General features: G+C 30.3%; 1 protein-coding gene across 12 annotated transcripts in view; it reads left to right on the forward strand.

Annotated features, from left to right (window-relative positions):
* The window catches only part of LOC105668126 (bromodomain-containing protein 3), a 30845-nt gene that overhangs the window by 4217 nt on the left and 11347 nt on the right, over nucleotides 1–15281 (forward strand). For 8 of the 12 annotated variants that reach the window (XM_067355441.1, XM_067355450.1, XM_012360312.2 and 5 more), the window contains 14 exons: nucleotides 513–561; nucleotides 1061–1102; nucleotides 5296–5544; nucleotides 5703–5897; nucleotides 6042–6656; nucleotides 7107–7184; nucleotides 7418–7513; nucleotides 7625–7726; nucleotides 7932–8077; nucleotides 8183–8339; nucleotides 8431–8998; nucleotides 9107–9265; nucleotides 9521–9640; nucleotides 9771–9920. In XM_067355441.1, coding sequence (XP_067211542.1) covers nucleotides 513–561; nucleotides 1061–1102; nucleotides 5296–5544; nucleotides 5703–5897; nucleotides 6042–6656; nucleotides 7107–7184; nucleotides 7418–7513; nucleotides 7625–7726; nucleotides 7932–8077; nucleotides 8183–8339; nucleotides 8431–8998; nucleotides 9107–9265; nucleotides 9521–9640; nucleotides 9771–9920 — 2726 coding nt within the window. Of the gene's footprint in view, nucleotides 1–512; nucleotides 562–1060; nucleotides 1103–3718; nucleotides 4695–5295; nucleotides 5545–5702; nucleotides 5898–6041; nucleotides 6657–7106; nucleotides 7185–7417; nucleotides 7514–7624; nucleotides 7727–7931; nucleotides 8078–8182; nucleotides 8340–8430; nucleotides 8999–9106; nucleotides 9266–9520; nucleotides 9641–9770; nucleotides 9921–15281 lie in introns of those variants that run through there. The other 4 variants (XM_067355445.1, XM_067355446.1, XM_067355447.1 and 1 more) reach the window with 3 other exon arrangements.

Raw genomic sequence — 15281 nt, forward strand, 5'->3', positions numbered from 1 at the left:
ATATTATAAAAACGATTAATCGAAAGGAGATATATAACAAACCTTGAATACATTTAGTAAATAATCAAATGCACCAAGAGTACATTTAATTATTTACTTAATTAAAGATTAAAGATATTATATAGATTGTCAAATCAAGAATATTTAGTCAAGAATATTGAAAAAGATTCGATAAATCTCAAACTCGAGAAAATTTTTAAATAGATAAAATATAAGATTATACTTGGATTATAAATGTGTGTGTGGAGTCAAAGAAAACATTAATATTCTCTTTACAAATTTTTACTGTAGTTTATGAGATAGTGTTCACTAATTTTCTCCTTTTTTTTCTTTATTTATTTATTTATTTTTTTTTTAACTTGATGTATTGTTAAGATAATGTACATTATGTTTTATAAAACGCTTTAGTATATCAATGTCATGTAATACAACTAACCATTATTTCTGTTTTATTATATTTTTCTATTATTTTATTAATAAAACTTACTATGTCTCATCTTTTTCTGTTGCAGAAACGAAGTCAAGATGCAGCAGGTGGACACCATCTCGCAGAACAATTCTGTAAGTAAATAAAGTTATATTCTTTATATTTTGCAAAATAGCGCAGAATGCAGCTTGCTTATTAACTCATTAACGCAATATTTCAAAGCTGCATTAAATTTTGTGATGATATCAATATCAATCCACATTGTTCCATTTATTCCCATGCAATTATAATGCATTTCATATTGCACAGTATCAGTATTCAATATATAATGCATTAAATTATATAAACGAATTGTTTTAGTTGACATAATTGAGAGAAACAATAAGATGTGTAAAAATTACAATTCAAATTTAAAGTAACATTTTACATATTGTTATTTTTGTGTAGTGTCATAACTGTGTAATATATTTTGTTCTGTATTGATTTCATTATCTCTCTTTCTCATGTTTGAATACACAAAATTTCTAAATATTATATCATTGTAAATCCCAGTTCTTGCATAATACTTAATATATATATTTTTACATACTAAATGAGAACGTTGTTTGACTGAATAGTATGTGTGAATTACAGTTAGATGTGGAGGAGCGAGAAAGGCTGTGTAATATACCGAAGGTGAGATACCATATTGACTATGGTTTCAATTTATATTATTGAAATATGAATTGGCAACTAATTTTCGTGCTATCATGAGTAATTTTGCACCTAATTTTGCTTTATTTTCTATAAAGAGTAGTAAATAGTACAGATATAAATTTATGAATATTGATATATATTAGTATTATGAATATTAGTAAGTACTCTCTTTAATACAGAAGTATTTTGAGATAAACATTGTAATAATTAAAATCTTTACAATTATTGTAGAAAAGCAAGTTCTTTTTGCTTGACTTGATATATTTAGCATTCATATAGCATATAGTAAAATATTTTCAATGTCAATCTTTATAGCTTATATGCCATTTTATACTGTGCATAAATGTCTTAATCTTACGTTTCAATTATTGAATAATTAGAATTATTAATTCAAATTATTTCTGTTTTAACAATATATAGATTTTTTTCTATAAATTTGCATGAGCTATATGAAAAAAAGTGCCATTATATTTCATTTCTGAATTCTCACCTGATTTTATTATGGTCTCTAGTTAAGGGTTTTTTAAGAAACAATACAAATTGCTTGCCTGTGGTTATGGAAATTAAACATTTAGCAGCCTAATTCGCTCGTTGCATGAATGGAATCATTAATTTATTGCAATGCATTTCATAAATAAAAAAAATATTTTATATATATGTACATAACATATTACTATCAAAATTTTTTATATATTTGTAATTATTATTATATATGAGATTTTTTAACAAACATTTTCTTTATTTGATTGTAGATTATATTTTTATTGCTTTATATTTTATGTATTTAGCTATTAATATTTTATACAAATGTGACATAACACATATGTCTAAACAGTGTTCTCAGATGGAAAGACAAATTTTATACAACACATAAGCATTAATAAATGCTTATCTAGCTTAAGTTTCTAGTTTAAACTCTGTTTACTTCGCACTTTTTATAATTATTTTCTAAATTTTTTTCTCTCTAAAAATTAACTGTATACTTATTTTATATTAAATGCAGGAAATGAAATGATCTTTACAGATCTTTACAGATAATTAACCGCGTGTCAAAAATTGGTATTCTTGATGCCAAAATAGTTGAGATTCTATTACAACAACAGATATTATTTTATTGCTTGCAGAACAGGATTAAAAAATGCCAAAAGATATAGTAATTAAAATTCCTAATAATTCAGGAGAAATAGGAATAATAATGTTAATTAATTTTTTTACATTTACAAACAACTTGTGTGAATACTAATATTTATTGTGAGAATACAACAAAATTATTAGAAATTTAATTTAACTTAACCTAATCAGTATCAAATACATTGTTCAACAAATATTCTTATGTAAGATTTGTTTTCTTTATGTAGATATATACATATACTATCAAAATTTATGTTTTTAGCTGTTTTATCATTATATTTTACATATTATAAATTTTCTAACAAAGATTTTCTTGTTTTAAGTCATAAACCTCATTTTTATTACTTTATATGTTATGTGTATTATGTCACATATTTAGTTATTAATATCTTGTACAAATATGATACAAAACACAAATTAGGATGGTTCGAGAAATAATTTCTAACTTTATTTTAAGTAAGTAAGAAAGTTTATGTTAACATGGATCAAATTCTCGGTTAATAGAATTAGCAAAATTTAAACCTTAAGAAAAACTTTTGAAATATAAGAGAAAAACTCGGCTAATCATTCACATATTAATAAGGTGAGTTTATTAAGATGAGACCACTCTCCTTAAAACAAACTTTTAATGTTTAAAAACTTTATTATTTGCTTTTATGTGCTTCATCGTATGTTTGTGAATTACATGCATTCATTCTTAATTTCGTCATAATTTTGATATGGTAAAGTTTTTCGTATTTTCATTTTTTCTATAACAAAATTCTTTATCTCATTCTTCAATCAAAATGTCTGAACACAACATATAAATCTATTTTACAATATTGTTTTTGAATTTTTATGTAATTTAATAAATATTTAAACTCATATTGATAAACGATGATAAATAATTCATATATAAATTTTCTTAATAATCCCAGGAATCGTGTCATTAAGGAAACAGTGTCATTAGATGGAGAAATACTTTAAATCGTCCAAGTTATCAATAAGCACTATTGAGTGTACTCAAGAACCAAGGTTGCAATCATTTTTTTGCGAGTAACAGAATGTATTAAAATTGTAAGAAAAAAAAATAGAAGGAAAGGACAATTATTAGCATGTTCCGAAATGTATAAAAAACGTATTGCAACTTTTTGTTTTAGAATGTATTTATCTTAAAGGGGGAGATTACTTTAAAATTTAAAAAAAAATTGATTTTTTTTATTCAAAAAGAAAGTTTGAAATATTTTTACAAGCTACTTGTTAAAATTCGAAAAATTTATCAAGTTATGGTGTTTTGAGTTTTAATAATATGTTTTTTGTCGTATGTATTGTCGATTTTTATTTTATAACAATTCTTGAGAAAAAAACCAAAAATTTTTTTTAAGTGTGTGCAATTTTTTTTTTTTTTTTGGAATTTTTAAAATTTTGTATGTACGATGATAATTGCAATCTTCTTTTTAAAATTTTTATTTATTTTTGTTTTAGACAATTTATCGCACATACTAATGCTATGTTTTGAGAAATATGGATTTTTGAAGCAGTCATATTAGATACAAAGGCTTACTATTTATGTAATGAAATAAATTTTATTAAATATAAATGTAATGAAAAACAATTTTTAATTATTCTCTTATTTTAAAAAAATTGCCTGATATATGTTTTATTTTCGTGCAGTTAAAGTGATTTCCCTCCTTAATTTGAACTTTGTCATATTGTGGCGCTAAAATGTCCTTATAGATATCCTGTCTAAACAGGAACCGACGCTATAAGATTTGTGCGCATGTGTAGTCTACTAGCAGAAACCTTGGTAAACGCCAGCATAGCAGTGTGTTCCGAGCACATTTGAGAAAAGTCGCGTGGTCTGTTAGGTGTTACCGGAGTTGGTGTATTATATTTGTTCGTTTAGTTTTACTCAATATAAAATGAGTATACAGTTAATCTTTAGAGAGAGAAATATTAGAGATTGAGTCAAGTAGACACATCGGTTTTGGTATAGTCGTATTTTATATAGTCGAATTTCTGGAATTTATTTCTATTTGCAAGAAGTTTACTTCTCGTTCTCGTATTTTTTTCATTAAAATTTTTATTTTAACGCGTTTTTTGCATTATTTTTTAAGGGATTTTACATTTACTTGACCATGTGATATACAATAAGATACCATTAATTGGTTTTCTTCTAATTTTTTTACTCGTTTTTATCCTAATAAGGATAGAAAATATAAAATCATTAAAATGTGTTCAAATAAGAAAGATCTAATTTTTTTTGTTCTATTACGTTTTTTTGAATAAAAAAAAGTTTTATTACTAAATTTTATTAGAAAAAAAGCAAGAAAATGGCAAAAAAAAGCCACGTGGTCAAAGCTTTATTCTAATGCAGCAATACTATCGCATTTATATTTTACTATGGTAAAAGATATATACGTTTATACTCATCATGAAAGAGGACTATGACAAAAATATGGTAATTCAAATTTCTCTCATCTAATTAAAGACAAGTAGAGGGAATATTTATTAAATTTTTAAGTCAAAAAATTACGATTTTGTGTGACTACGAACATATAATACAAGAATAAGATAATTGCAGGAAAGCTAAACTAACTTAGCCTAACCTAACCTAACCTAATTTACTTTAATCCAACTTATACAAACTATATCAACCTATAGTTAAGGATTAATGGAGTAGATATAGTAAAAGAAAATATGAAAAATTTAATTTAATTCAATAAATGCTTTGTATTTTCCAAGAGTATATCTATCTATGAACGCTGTACATAAATGTGTCACAACTGATTTAAGAAGCATACTGACATAAGATTAATTCTAAGTATAGTTGAGATATATCAGCAAAATATAGCAGTGATGTTAAGTAGAATTTTTAATTTTATATTTTATGCAAAATGTGCTTTGCTGTATAAATTTCTTATTTAACATGTAAATATTAAATGATGTAGATGTATAATTGAAAATTATTTTAAAGAGCTCTTTATATACCATAAAAAATAAACAAATACAAGAGAAAGGCTCGTATGATAATTTATCAAACTGAAAAATAAATAATACAGACGAGCACACCTGGCAAGGCTTCTACGACACCAGCGAGTCCTGCAAAGGAACCGCCTCCACGCGATGAACCACCCTTGGAACCGGTGAATGGCATAGTTCAACCACCAGTCGTTCCGCCACCGAATCGTCCAGGACGTGTCACGAATCAATTACAATTTTTGCAAAAAGGTGTCTTAAAACCAGTATGGAAGCATCAATTTGCCTGGCCCTTCCAGCAACCTGTTGATGCAAAGAAACTCAATTTACCAGTACGTTACAATTGCAACTTATAAATATTAGAAAATAATACTATGCTATACTAAGCACACATCATTTGTTGATTATGAAATACTTCACTTGGGCAAATAATTTTATATTATTGGATATTAAAAAAAACTTTTCTTCTAAAGACATTTTTGTTTAAAAGGATTATCACAAAATCATAAAAAAACCAATGGACTTGGGAACAATCAAAAAGAGGTTGGAGAATACGTATTATTGGAGTGGAAAAGAATGTATTCAGGATTTCAATACTATGTTTACCAACTGCTATGTCTACAACAAGCCAGGAGAGGATGTTGTGGTCATGGCACAAGCTCTGGAGAAATTATTTCTTACAAAGGTATAATAATATAATCTTTATTATTTATTATGTTTTCGTTTTTGTTAAGCATTCATAGAAAAAAATTGAAAGAACACATGTAATATATATATTGATAATACATTTATGTTTATTAGATAAAATAGAAGTGTGACAATTTTTTAGGTTGCACAAATGCCTAAGGAAGAGGTAGAATTAGATCCACCTGTTCCAAAAGGACCCAAAGGCAAGAAAGCTGGAAGAGTAGGTGGAGCAACGGTAGGGGCAGTAGCGGGAGGAGGTACAGGCGGAGCAGGTAGAGGGCGACCTGCTTCTGGTGCAGCCGCTGTTACTTCTAGCGTACCGAATAGTTTAACACCTTCTGCGACGTCAGCTGGAACAACCGGCGTTATACCCATGCCGCCACTTGGTACCCAAGCACCAGCTTCAGTGCCTGGAAGCACAAATACAACCACCATCACTCCACCGGCAAGCATGGGCGTCACGCCGATGGCCACTCATAATTCTTTGCCTCAGCAAGTTGTCCCTCCAACAACGGGATACCATGCGCAGCCAGCGATGGATCCACAAGCAGCTTCTGCTGTACCTCCACCTCCACAAGTCCCTGCAACACCTACTGTAATGCCTCCATCGCAACCTGCCAAACTCAAAAAGGGCGTGAAAAGAAAAGCTGATACAACAACTCCCACTGCAAATGCGTTTGATCCAATGTACGCACCTATGGATTCTAAAAATGCCAAAATACCTACAAGAAGGGAATCTGGCAGACAAATTAAGAAGGTGATTATATATTTTCTTTTTGTTACACATTTTACATATTTGAATTAAAAGCATTAAAAGTATGAAATGTACTCACAACCGTAATCTATCTACAACGTAAGAGTAGAATATCATTCATGGAATGAATAGTATTGCACCTAGAAATTACTCTATCGTAAGTTTTTTAAATATGTATAAATCTTGTTAATAATTGAAACTTTTTACAATAGCATGAAAAATAAGCTTGTAAATATGTAAAAGTCACAAAAAATATATGTATGATAAACGAAATTATTAAGGCAAATTTTTTAAATCTAATGAGAAGTTTAAATTGCCGTGTTTTACAGTATCATAACCTTATAAACCTTATAAACATCTTCAATCCTTATATGTGTAATCATATCACTTCATGAATGATATTAATCATTATACCATTCCATTAACCAATGGTTCACAACATGGCTGTTTCAGCCAACGAGGCAAGCGGAAGACGGCTTAATGACATATGCCCAGACCAATATGCCCTTGATGGGGGCAATGGCCCAACAGGTACATTTATTACTATTCCTTCATGTTCCTTCCTTCCATTTGTGTTGTCTATCATCTGCCAACCGATTTGTGTTTTGTATATCTTTATATATCGCAATCTATTGTAAAAATAAACCAAGAGGTCGATTAATTTTTTAGTTAAAGAAATTGAAGAACTTTCTTTAAAAAAATAAAGTTTAATTTAGTATGTATCATAAATTTACTTTTTACTCAGTACTTTTATAAATTTTCAGCCTCAGCATGCTGGTGTTAAGGGAAAAGAAAAATTGTCTGATGCACTAAAATCATGTAATGACATCTTAAAGGAACTCTTCGCCAAAAAACATTCGGTAAATGTCATGGGTTTTTTTTTTTTTTTACATATGCTATTACAGTAAAAATTGTGAATAATAGAGTATTTGGAAGAACATAATGATTATATTTTTTTTAATGATACATAGCCCTATGCTTGGCCCTTCTACAAACCTGTTGATGCAGAACTTCTTGGCCTTCATGACTATCATGAAATAATCAAGAAACCCATGGATCTCGGAACTGTAAAGGTTTGTTTTTCTTTTTTTTTAATTTACATATAATATGATCACGCACATATAATATAGGACACAGTAATATAGTTAAAACTTGAAAAATATTTCTACTAATACAAATTATTAATATAAAATTTTAGCACTATCTTGTTTTTTATAATAATTAGACAATTCAGATATTAGATTTAGACATAAAATTAACACGTATAACATTTCGCAGACAAAAATGGATAATCGCCAATACAAAACTGCACATGAATTTGCGAGTGATGTACGACTCATATTTACCAATTGTTATAAGTACAATCCTCCCGATCATGATGTCGTTTCTATGGCTAGAAAACTTCAAGACATATTCGAGATGAGGTTAGTCTAGAGATTTTTTAAAATCTTATGAAATTTAAGTGCATGAGTTGTACTTAAACTATATGCACGAGTTGTACTTAACTATGTGATTGAATACATGGTTAGGTATGCAAAAGTCCCGGATGAGCCAATGGGCAGTAGCATGGTGGCTATGAAAGGTAGTAGCAGTGGTAGTGCCAGCAGTTCTGGAGGAGAGAGTTCTTCTGATAGTGATGATTCAGTTGCAGAACGCACCCAAAAGTTACTCGTTTTGCAGCAAGAGGTACAGCTTACTCGAAACAAAATAAAAATTATTTTATTTTGTTATATATTCATATAATTTACCTTATTTTATTTATTTCCTTTTCTATTAGCTAAAAGCTATGCAAGAGCAAATGAGAAAATTAGTGGAGGAGAGTAGTAAGAAGAAAAATAAAAAGAAGAAACCGGATAAACCAAAATCAAAGCCAATGAGCAATAAGAATAGTAGCCTTGTTGCCAGTCATACTGGTGCCATGAAAGAACTTATGAAACCAAGTGGTATTCCCAATGTTTCCGACAGCGTTGGTGCTAGTATAGCCAGTGTTGCGATGGGTGCGGGCGATTTGAAAATGCCTAGTGGCATGGGTAGTGATCTCCATCATCAAGCTACAGCTGTAGGACCTAATAAGACCCATGCTGCAGGAAACTTAGGACATCATCTGCAAACAGCAGCAAATGCTAAACCAAAAGGAAAAGGTCGAGGACCTGGAAAAGCTGCTACTACGGCGAATACTGCAACTAAAAGGCCGAAAGCTAACAGCAGATCGGCTGGAAACAAAAAGAAAAATACCGGAAGTCAACCACCCCCAATAACGTTTGATTCGGAAGATGAAGATAACGCTAAACCCATGTCTTATGATGAGAAGAGACAGCTCAGCTTGGATATTAATAAATTACCAGGTAAGATACATTTTGGATTGAAATTATAATACTATAATTAAAATTAAAAATAAAAGACTTTAAATTTTTATTATTATTATTATTATTAAACTTCTTGGTTTCTTTTAGGTGATAAATTAGGTCGCGTTGTACACATAATACAATCTCGAGAGCCCTCATTAAGGGATTCAAACCCAGATGAAATCGAGATTGATTTTGAAACACTGAAACCCTCAACGCTTAGAGAACTGGAGAGCTATGTTGCCTCATGTCTCAGAAAAAAGCCACGTAAGTCATGTTTTTATTATAAACATTTTCTTTTAATTTAAGCTTGTGAAAATATTCAATCTTTTCCCAGCAGCTGCACACACTATACATACATACATACATATATATATATAAAATGCATATTTTAGCTAAAACATTACACTTATTGTTACATTATACTTAATTGAAATTATCTAATAATTTAATAATATGATCGTAATGCATTTTACAACAGATTTTTTGTATATTTAAATACACTTTATCATGTATTTATAGATAAAAAAGTCAGTGGTAAATCTAAGGACGAACAAATAGCAGAAAAGAAGCAAGAACTGGAGAAAAGATTACAAGATGTGACGGGGCAGTTAGGCAATGTGAAGAAGGCTGCCAAAAAAGGTTAGCATTTGATTTATTTTTGTATAGAGTTTTTTTTATTTTTTTTTTAATTTTTTTTTTTTATCCATAAATATAAATGATATGATAAAATTGGCGGATATAATATAAATATATTGTTTGTGTGTTACAGAAGATAGTAATAAGTCTGTTGATGTGGTTGGAACTGGTGGAGCTAGCGGTCCCTCGCGATTGTCAGCATCGAGCAGTAGTAGCAGCGATAGTGACTCCAGCAGTAGTTCGCTTTCTTCAAGCTCCAGTGATTCAAGCGACAGTGAAGCAGGTTAGATATAAATGTAACTGTTGCTACTATTAGACCCTTACTTGGGAACAAAGAACTACTTACAATTAAGTAGTTGTCACAAAAATATAAATTATTTCTTTGGTGAGATTTAAAATTATGAGGTTATTTGCGACTGTTATACACATACACACACACACATATATATATGTATATATATATGTATACATATATCTTTCAGAACACGAACAAAGTATTTCATACTTTTGAACTTTCTTCGCAAAATTTATTACTTTCTAACGGATTCACCATGAAGCACAGATTTCCACGATCACGTTTACGCCCAAAAATTTTGAAAGACAATACATTTGTACAAGTATACAAAATATGAATATGATTTACATTGTTAACGCGCTTTTTCTCATCGCCAAGTATGACAAAATTGTCTGTAAGGCAACAACATTTCTACATTTCTAAAATTCCTACTTTCTATACGCGTTTTTTTTTTTTTTTTTATCTTTTCTCTCCATGTTAATTCTTCGAGTAACATTATCAATTTAGAGTATTAAGAAATTCACTATTATCAACATAAATAATGGCAAAATCGTAGACGTGAAGTTCATAGCTATTTAAAAATGGCTCACTATTTCATGTGGCATTATTATATTTTAAATTTTGTGTATTATATCTGTACACGCAAAACAATGAGCTATAATTCTTATAGACATTGTAACTCTAGCTAAATAGAGTTAATGTCATAATTATTGTATGTAATTGGTATTATAATTATAATGTTTCAATATACAGTGTAAAATTTAACTTTTAATTGTTTGTTAATACTTCCTATACAAAAATCTAAATTTATCAGTAAGTTGAAAATCTATGAATTATTAATGTAACATATTAATGTAACATTGTTTACATTTCAAATTGTAATTTAAAAATTTTTTCGATATACTTAAAATCAAATTTAATATTATTAAAAATTATTCAATATTCAATTCAAAATTAATAGTTTGAATAGTTTTTGTAATCCTTGAATAATCCTTTTATAATCCTTAAGTTAAAATAGACTTAAGGATTATATTACATATTCGTTTCTATTATACTGTAGTTGGATACTCTCATTTTGAGAAATGATGCCTCATGATTTGGTGGTAGATTTAAGAACTTCGAGAATATTTATGAACTCTGTGCCTAACCAATTTTCTATTGGCAAATCAAACAATCGAAAAACATTGATGCAACACTGATTAATAGTGCAACATACCCAAGAAAGAGGTGACAAATTAGATATAAATAATTTTTTCAACTCGATGATGAATACGCATCGCAAATATCTTCTTAAGCTGCTGAATCTTGCTTATTAATTACTGTATTTATTAGGACGGCGTTATTCATGTAGCTTAAGTGCTGCGTTATAATGCAAGTACGAATGTGGTGTCAAGTTTCATAGTGAAAACGGATAATGGAACGAGATTTATGCCATATATCTACGTAATTTCGTACACTTTTTATTAATGAGTATCATAGATGTGTGTTTGTGCACAACAATTGAAACTTGACACACAGTTAAATAAAAGTTTTGTTTAATTTACGAGACAATATGCAATGGTAAGAACAAAGGTGAGCTAGTGGAGTGCAGACTGTGTTTAGAGGATACCATGCCATGCCAGCTTGTTTCACGAATTATATTATTGATTATGAACAATATAATTATTTTCTCTTGCCCTATCGATGTTGACAGTACATTCTGTTGCTCGAAAGTCAAATATAGTTTGCTATTCAAGGTTACTGAATATTTCACTGCAGTCTCGCTTTCGAATTTACGAGAAATGATTTCTAAGACAAACACTTTTGGAAAGATCTCGTCCCGGAATCTCGTCGGCAAAAATTCTGCATTTATTTGCCGTGACTGTAGTGTTAAATGTTAGTACCTTGTATAAGTTACACGTCGTAGCTTACCCCGAGATTGCCCTACGTAACCCAAACGATATCATGCAATATATTAACTCTTGCAAACTCGTTATTTATTTACATTAATCGATAAGAAGAGCATTACTTGTATCACTGTGTTTCTGAATCATTAAGTTTGATTCCTCGCATTGGTTCATTCATATCGTATCATTTGTCAGAGAATCAGTACAATAATATTACTAACAGGCGTCACTAAACTAAGAAATGTGTATACGCAATATTATCCGATTGACGTTGAAAGCTGCGTTTATGCTACTCAACTTGAATTTTTCCACACATTTTAAACTATGCGGACTATATAATATCAGTCGATACCGTAAAGTGACAGATTAGGCAATAATCATAGCGATACACACACGGGAATGCAGACAATGTGTATTGGTGGCTAGATTTGCAAATCAGTGCATTTTAAGATTAGCACAGTTCACAGTGTTATATTGCGCGTTGTATATTGTGCTAGTAAGTCACGTTGTGAGCTACGTCTCCACAAAAACAATTCTAACAATTCTTCTCAACACGAAGAAACTCAATCCTAATGTTATCTCAGGTTACTATATTTCCATTTCAAACTTAGCTTACGATTACCAAAGATGTGCTTCCTTTAATAAGTCAATTAAAATGTTTCGTTTCGCAAGTCGAATCCCATAACGTACAATGTTACGTACGTTGCTTGTGTGAGACGAGCGAAAAAACGAATACAAATCTTCCTTATTGACTTACTCTGAGTGCATAGATTCGAATAAAAGAATTATTACGAGTCCACAGTGTATAAATTAGTGCACGAGTCAACTTGTATCAATGAGTTCTGATTGACAGATCTCATGTGTTTTTGTAAAATTGATGACTTTGAGCATATATGCAAGGTACGATAATGTTTGAAGGACAGTTAGAAAACAAGGTAAGACAGAGAAAGGTGTCGAAGGATTGGTCAAGCGAAGAAAGCAAGTGAGAGGGGAAAGAAGTAAGAAAGGAAACAGGTCAAGGAAATGGTCTACATACATGTATACATACATACATGTATACACAAGGCGCCCTAGCCTCCAAACACATTGTTTGCACTCCGCTAAGCTTTGCTAATCGTCGTTTCATCCTATTTACCACTAGTTGTTCATCCGTAACCATTGTCAGTTTTCTCATCGCTCAAAGAATTGAAAGAGAAATTGAAAACATTATCTTCTTTCTACTGAAATTAATATCATTATATACCAATTATGAATTACGAAGATTGGTGTGGTGTGGTTTTACATGCCTTAATATACGAAAATAGTAGCTATTCCTGTTAAAAAGCGTACGCTTTAATTTCTCATCGCAATAGAATTTCACATATGTTGTAAATACTACGAATTTCCAAATAACGAATATATTGTCATAACTTTCAAAATAACATTACTTTTAACCCGTCCTATTAAAACATTTTTAGAAAATCTTTTATACGAGTTTAAACCAGATTAATTTTAATGATATTTTGTTTTTATATTTCTATGTGTAAATGTCTGCTTCATGATAATGTTTTTTGTTGGATATCATGTAAATTTAGTTCTTATATATAACAAGATATATACATGTAAGAATTTATTGTGAACGTAACCGATAATGACGCTCTAGGGTGCTTCAGTAAGTACCTTGTAACTGAACATGTCGCGTAACATGAGCATTAAGGGTAATCGGATTTGCACTCGAGTACAATTAAATAGTACCATGAATCATACACTCAGCATTGTACTTACTGTCCCGACAGAAGAGAGAAAGAGAGAGAGAGAGAGAGAGAGAAAGAAAGAAAGAAAGAGAGCGAGAGAGAGAGAGAGAGAGAGCGCGAGAGAGAAAAAGGGGTAGGGCAACTAATTACTATGATAACTCGATACAAACAAGCCACAATTGATCGGAAAAGTGTTCGTCGATATCTAAGCAGATTATTGATATGAAATTATTAAGCATTTAAAAGTAGATATGAGAAATGTCGGGCAGATTAATATTACTGTTTTATGTTTCCCGAGATACTGAAAGTGACTAGAGAAATCCGAATAATTAGCTAGACTATAGGAGAACAAATTTTGACAGCGTGTGCTGAATTAGATAAATACTGCGCATCTATTAAGATACAATCACCATTAGCTTGTAACGCGAGGTATAGGGCATTTTATAAATGATATTCATATTGCCTTCCAAAATTTTTGTAGCGTTTAACTCTTATACGCGGGAGCACACGTCTAAATTTTTGTCGCATCCTTATCCGGAGACCGGAACGTTCTTCCTGCTAGAATCGTTACAGGCGAGGGCGGATTCAAGGAATCGAAATATTTTATTACATTCAGAAGGGAGAGTCTTCACTTCTTTTATTTTATGTCGCTAATTATCTTTTTTTTTTTCTGAGTCGTATATGTAAACGTTCCATCTGTTTTCTGCGTATCGCGAGTTTAATAGTAACGATAAACACGAACATACGTGTTTTTGTACATAGTGAAAACTAATATATCATAAAATATTAATAAATAGTTCTAAGTTACTACTCTTACGGAGGAAATAAACGATACACACACGCGCGAGACTTTTTTAAGTGCATACACAAAGTTTAACGAGTAAAATAGACGTTAATTCTTCAAGAGCGTTTGGAGTCGCGGTTGGCTCATATGGGTGGTCCAGTTAACTATATTATATAAATTAAGATACGCGCTGACACTCCTCCTCGTTGTTTTGTTCGCTTTCATTTGTCGTTGAATGGATTTAGCAAGGTTTGTCGATCACATTCCATCAGTAAATTGCAGCACTGTGATTTCGCTTCAATTGCTGCAATCACGAATTGATTGAGAGCACATTTGAACAAATACGATATTATCTTCTGGTGTATCGCAGTTTTTCCTGTATCCACCACTGTCACTGATTTATGTAATTCACACGATGAACATCGAGCAGGAGTCTCTTGCCATCGATCTCAGTGTTTTGCGCTAACTACGACTTTAACATTAAACGATTTGTAAGAGTGTGTCACTCTTGTATCATCCATCTTTAAGTTGAATCCATATTGTACCATTTACGAGACCCTTATTTACACATTACTTCTATCATTATATTACACTAATTATATTATATTATACGAAGGTAAAAGCAAAAGGGCAGTTTGATGATTTTTGTAGTCAATGTTTTATAATCGTCATTTCCGCCACCGTCATAATTATTATTATTATTATAATATTATTATTATATTATTATTATTATATTATTATTATTATTATTATTATTATTATTATTATTATTATTATTATTGTAATAAATCATGATTATCACTGCACTAAACGGAGAGAGTAGGCGCGTGCTCTAGCATACATATATGTAGATATTATATATATATGTATGTGTGACAAACTTTGCGACACGTGTGCATGTATGTGTGGGCGCGCGTGCGGTATGTATGTATTTATGATGTGTATC

Source organism: Linepithema humile, chromosome 5, assembly GCF_040581485.1.
Source record: "Linepithema humile isolate Giens D197 chromosome 5, Lhum_UNIL_v1.0, whole genome shotgun sequence".
NCBI classification, from domain to species: Eukaryota; Metazoa; Arthropoda; class Insecta; order Hymenoptera; family Formicidae; genus Linepithema; species Linepithema humile.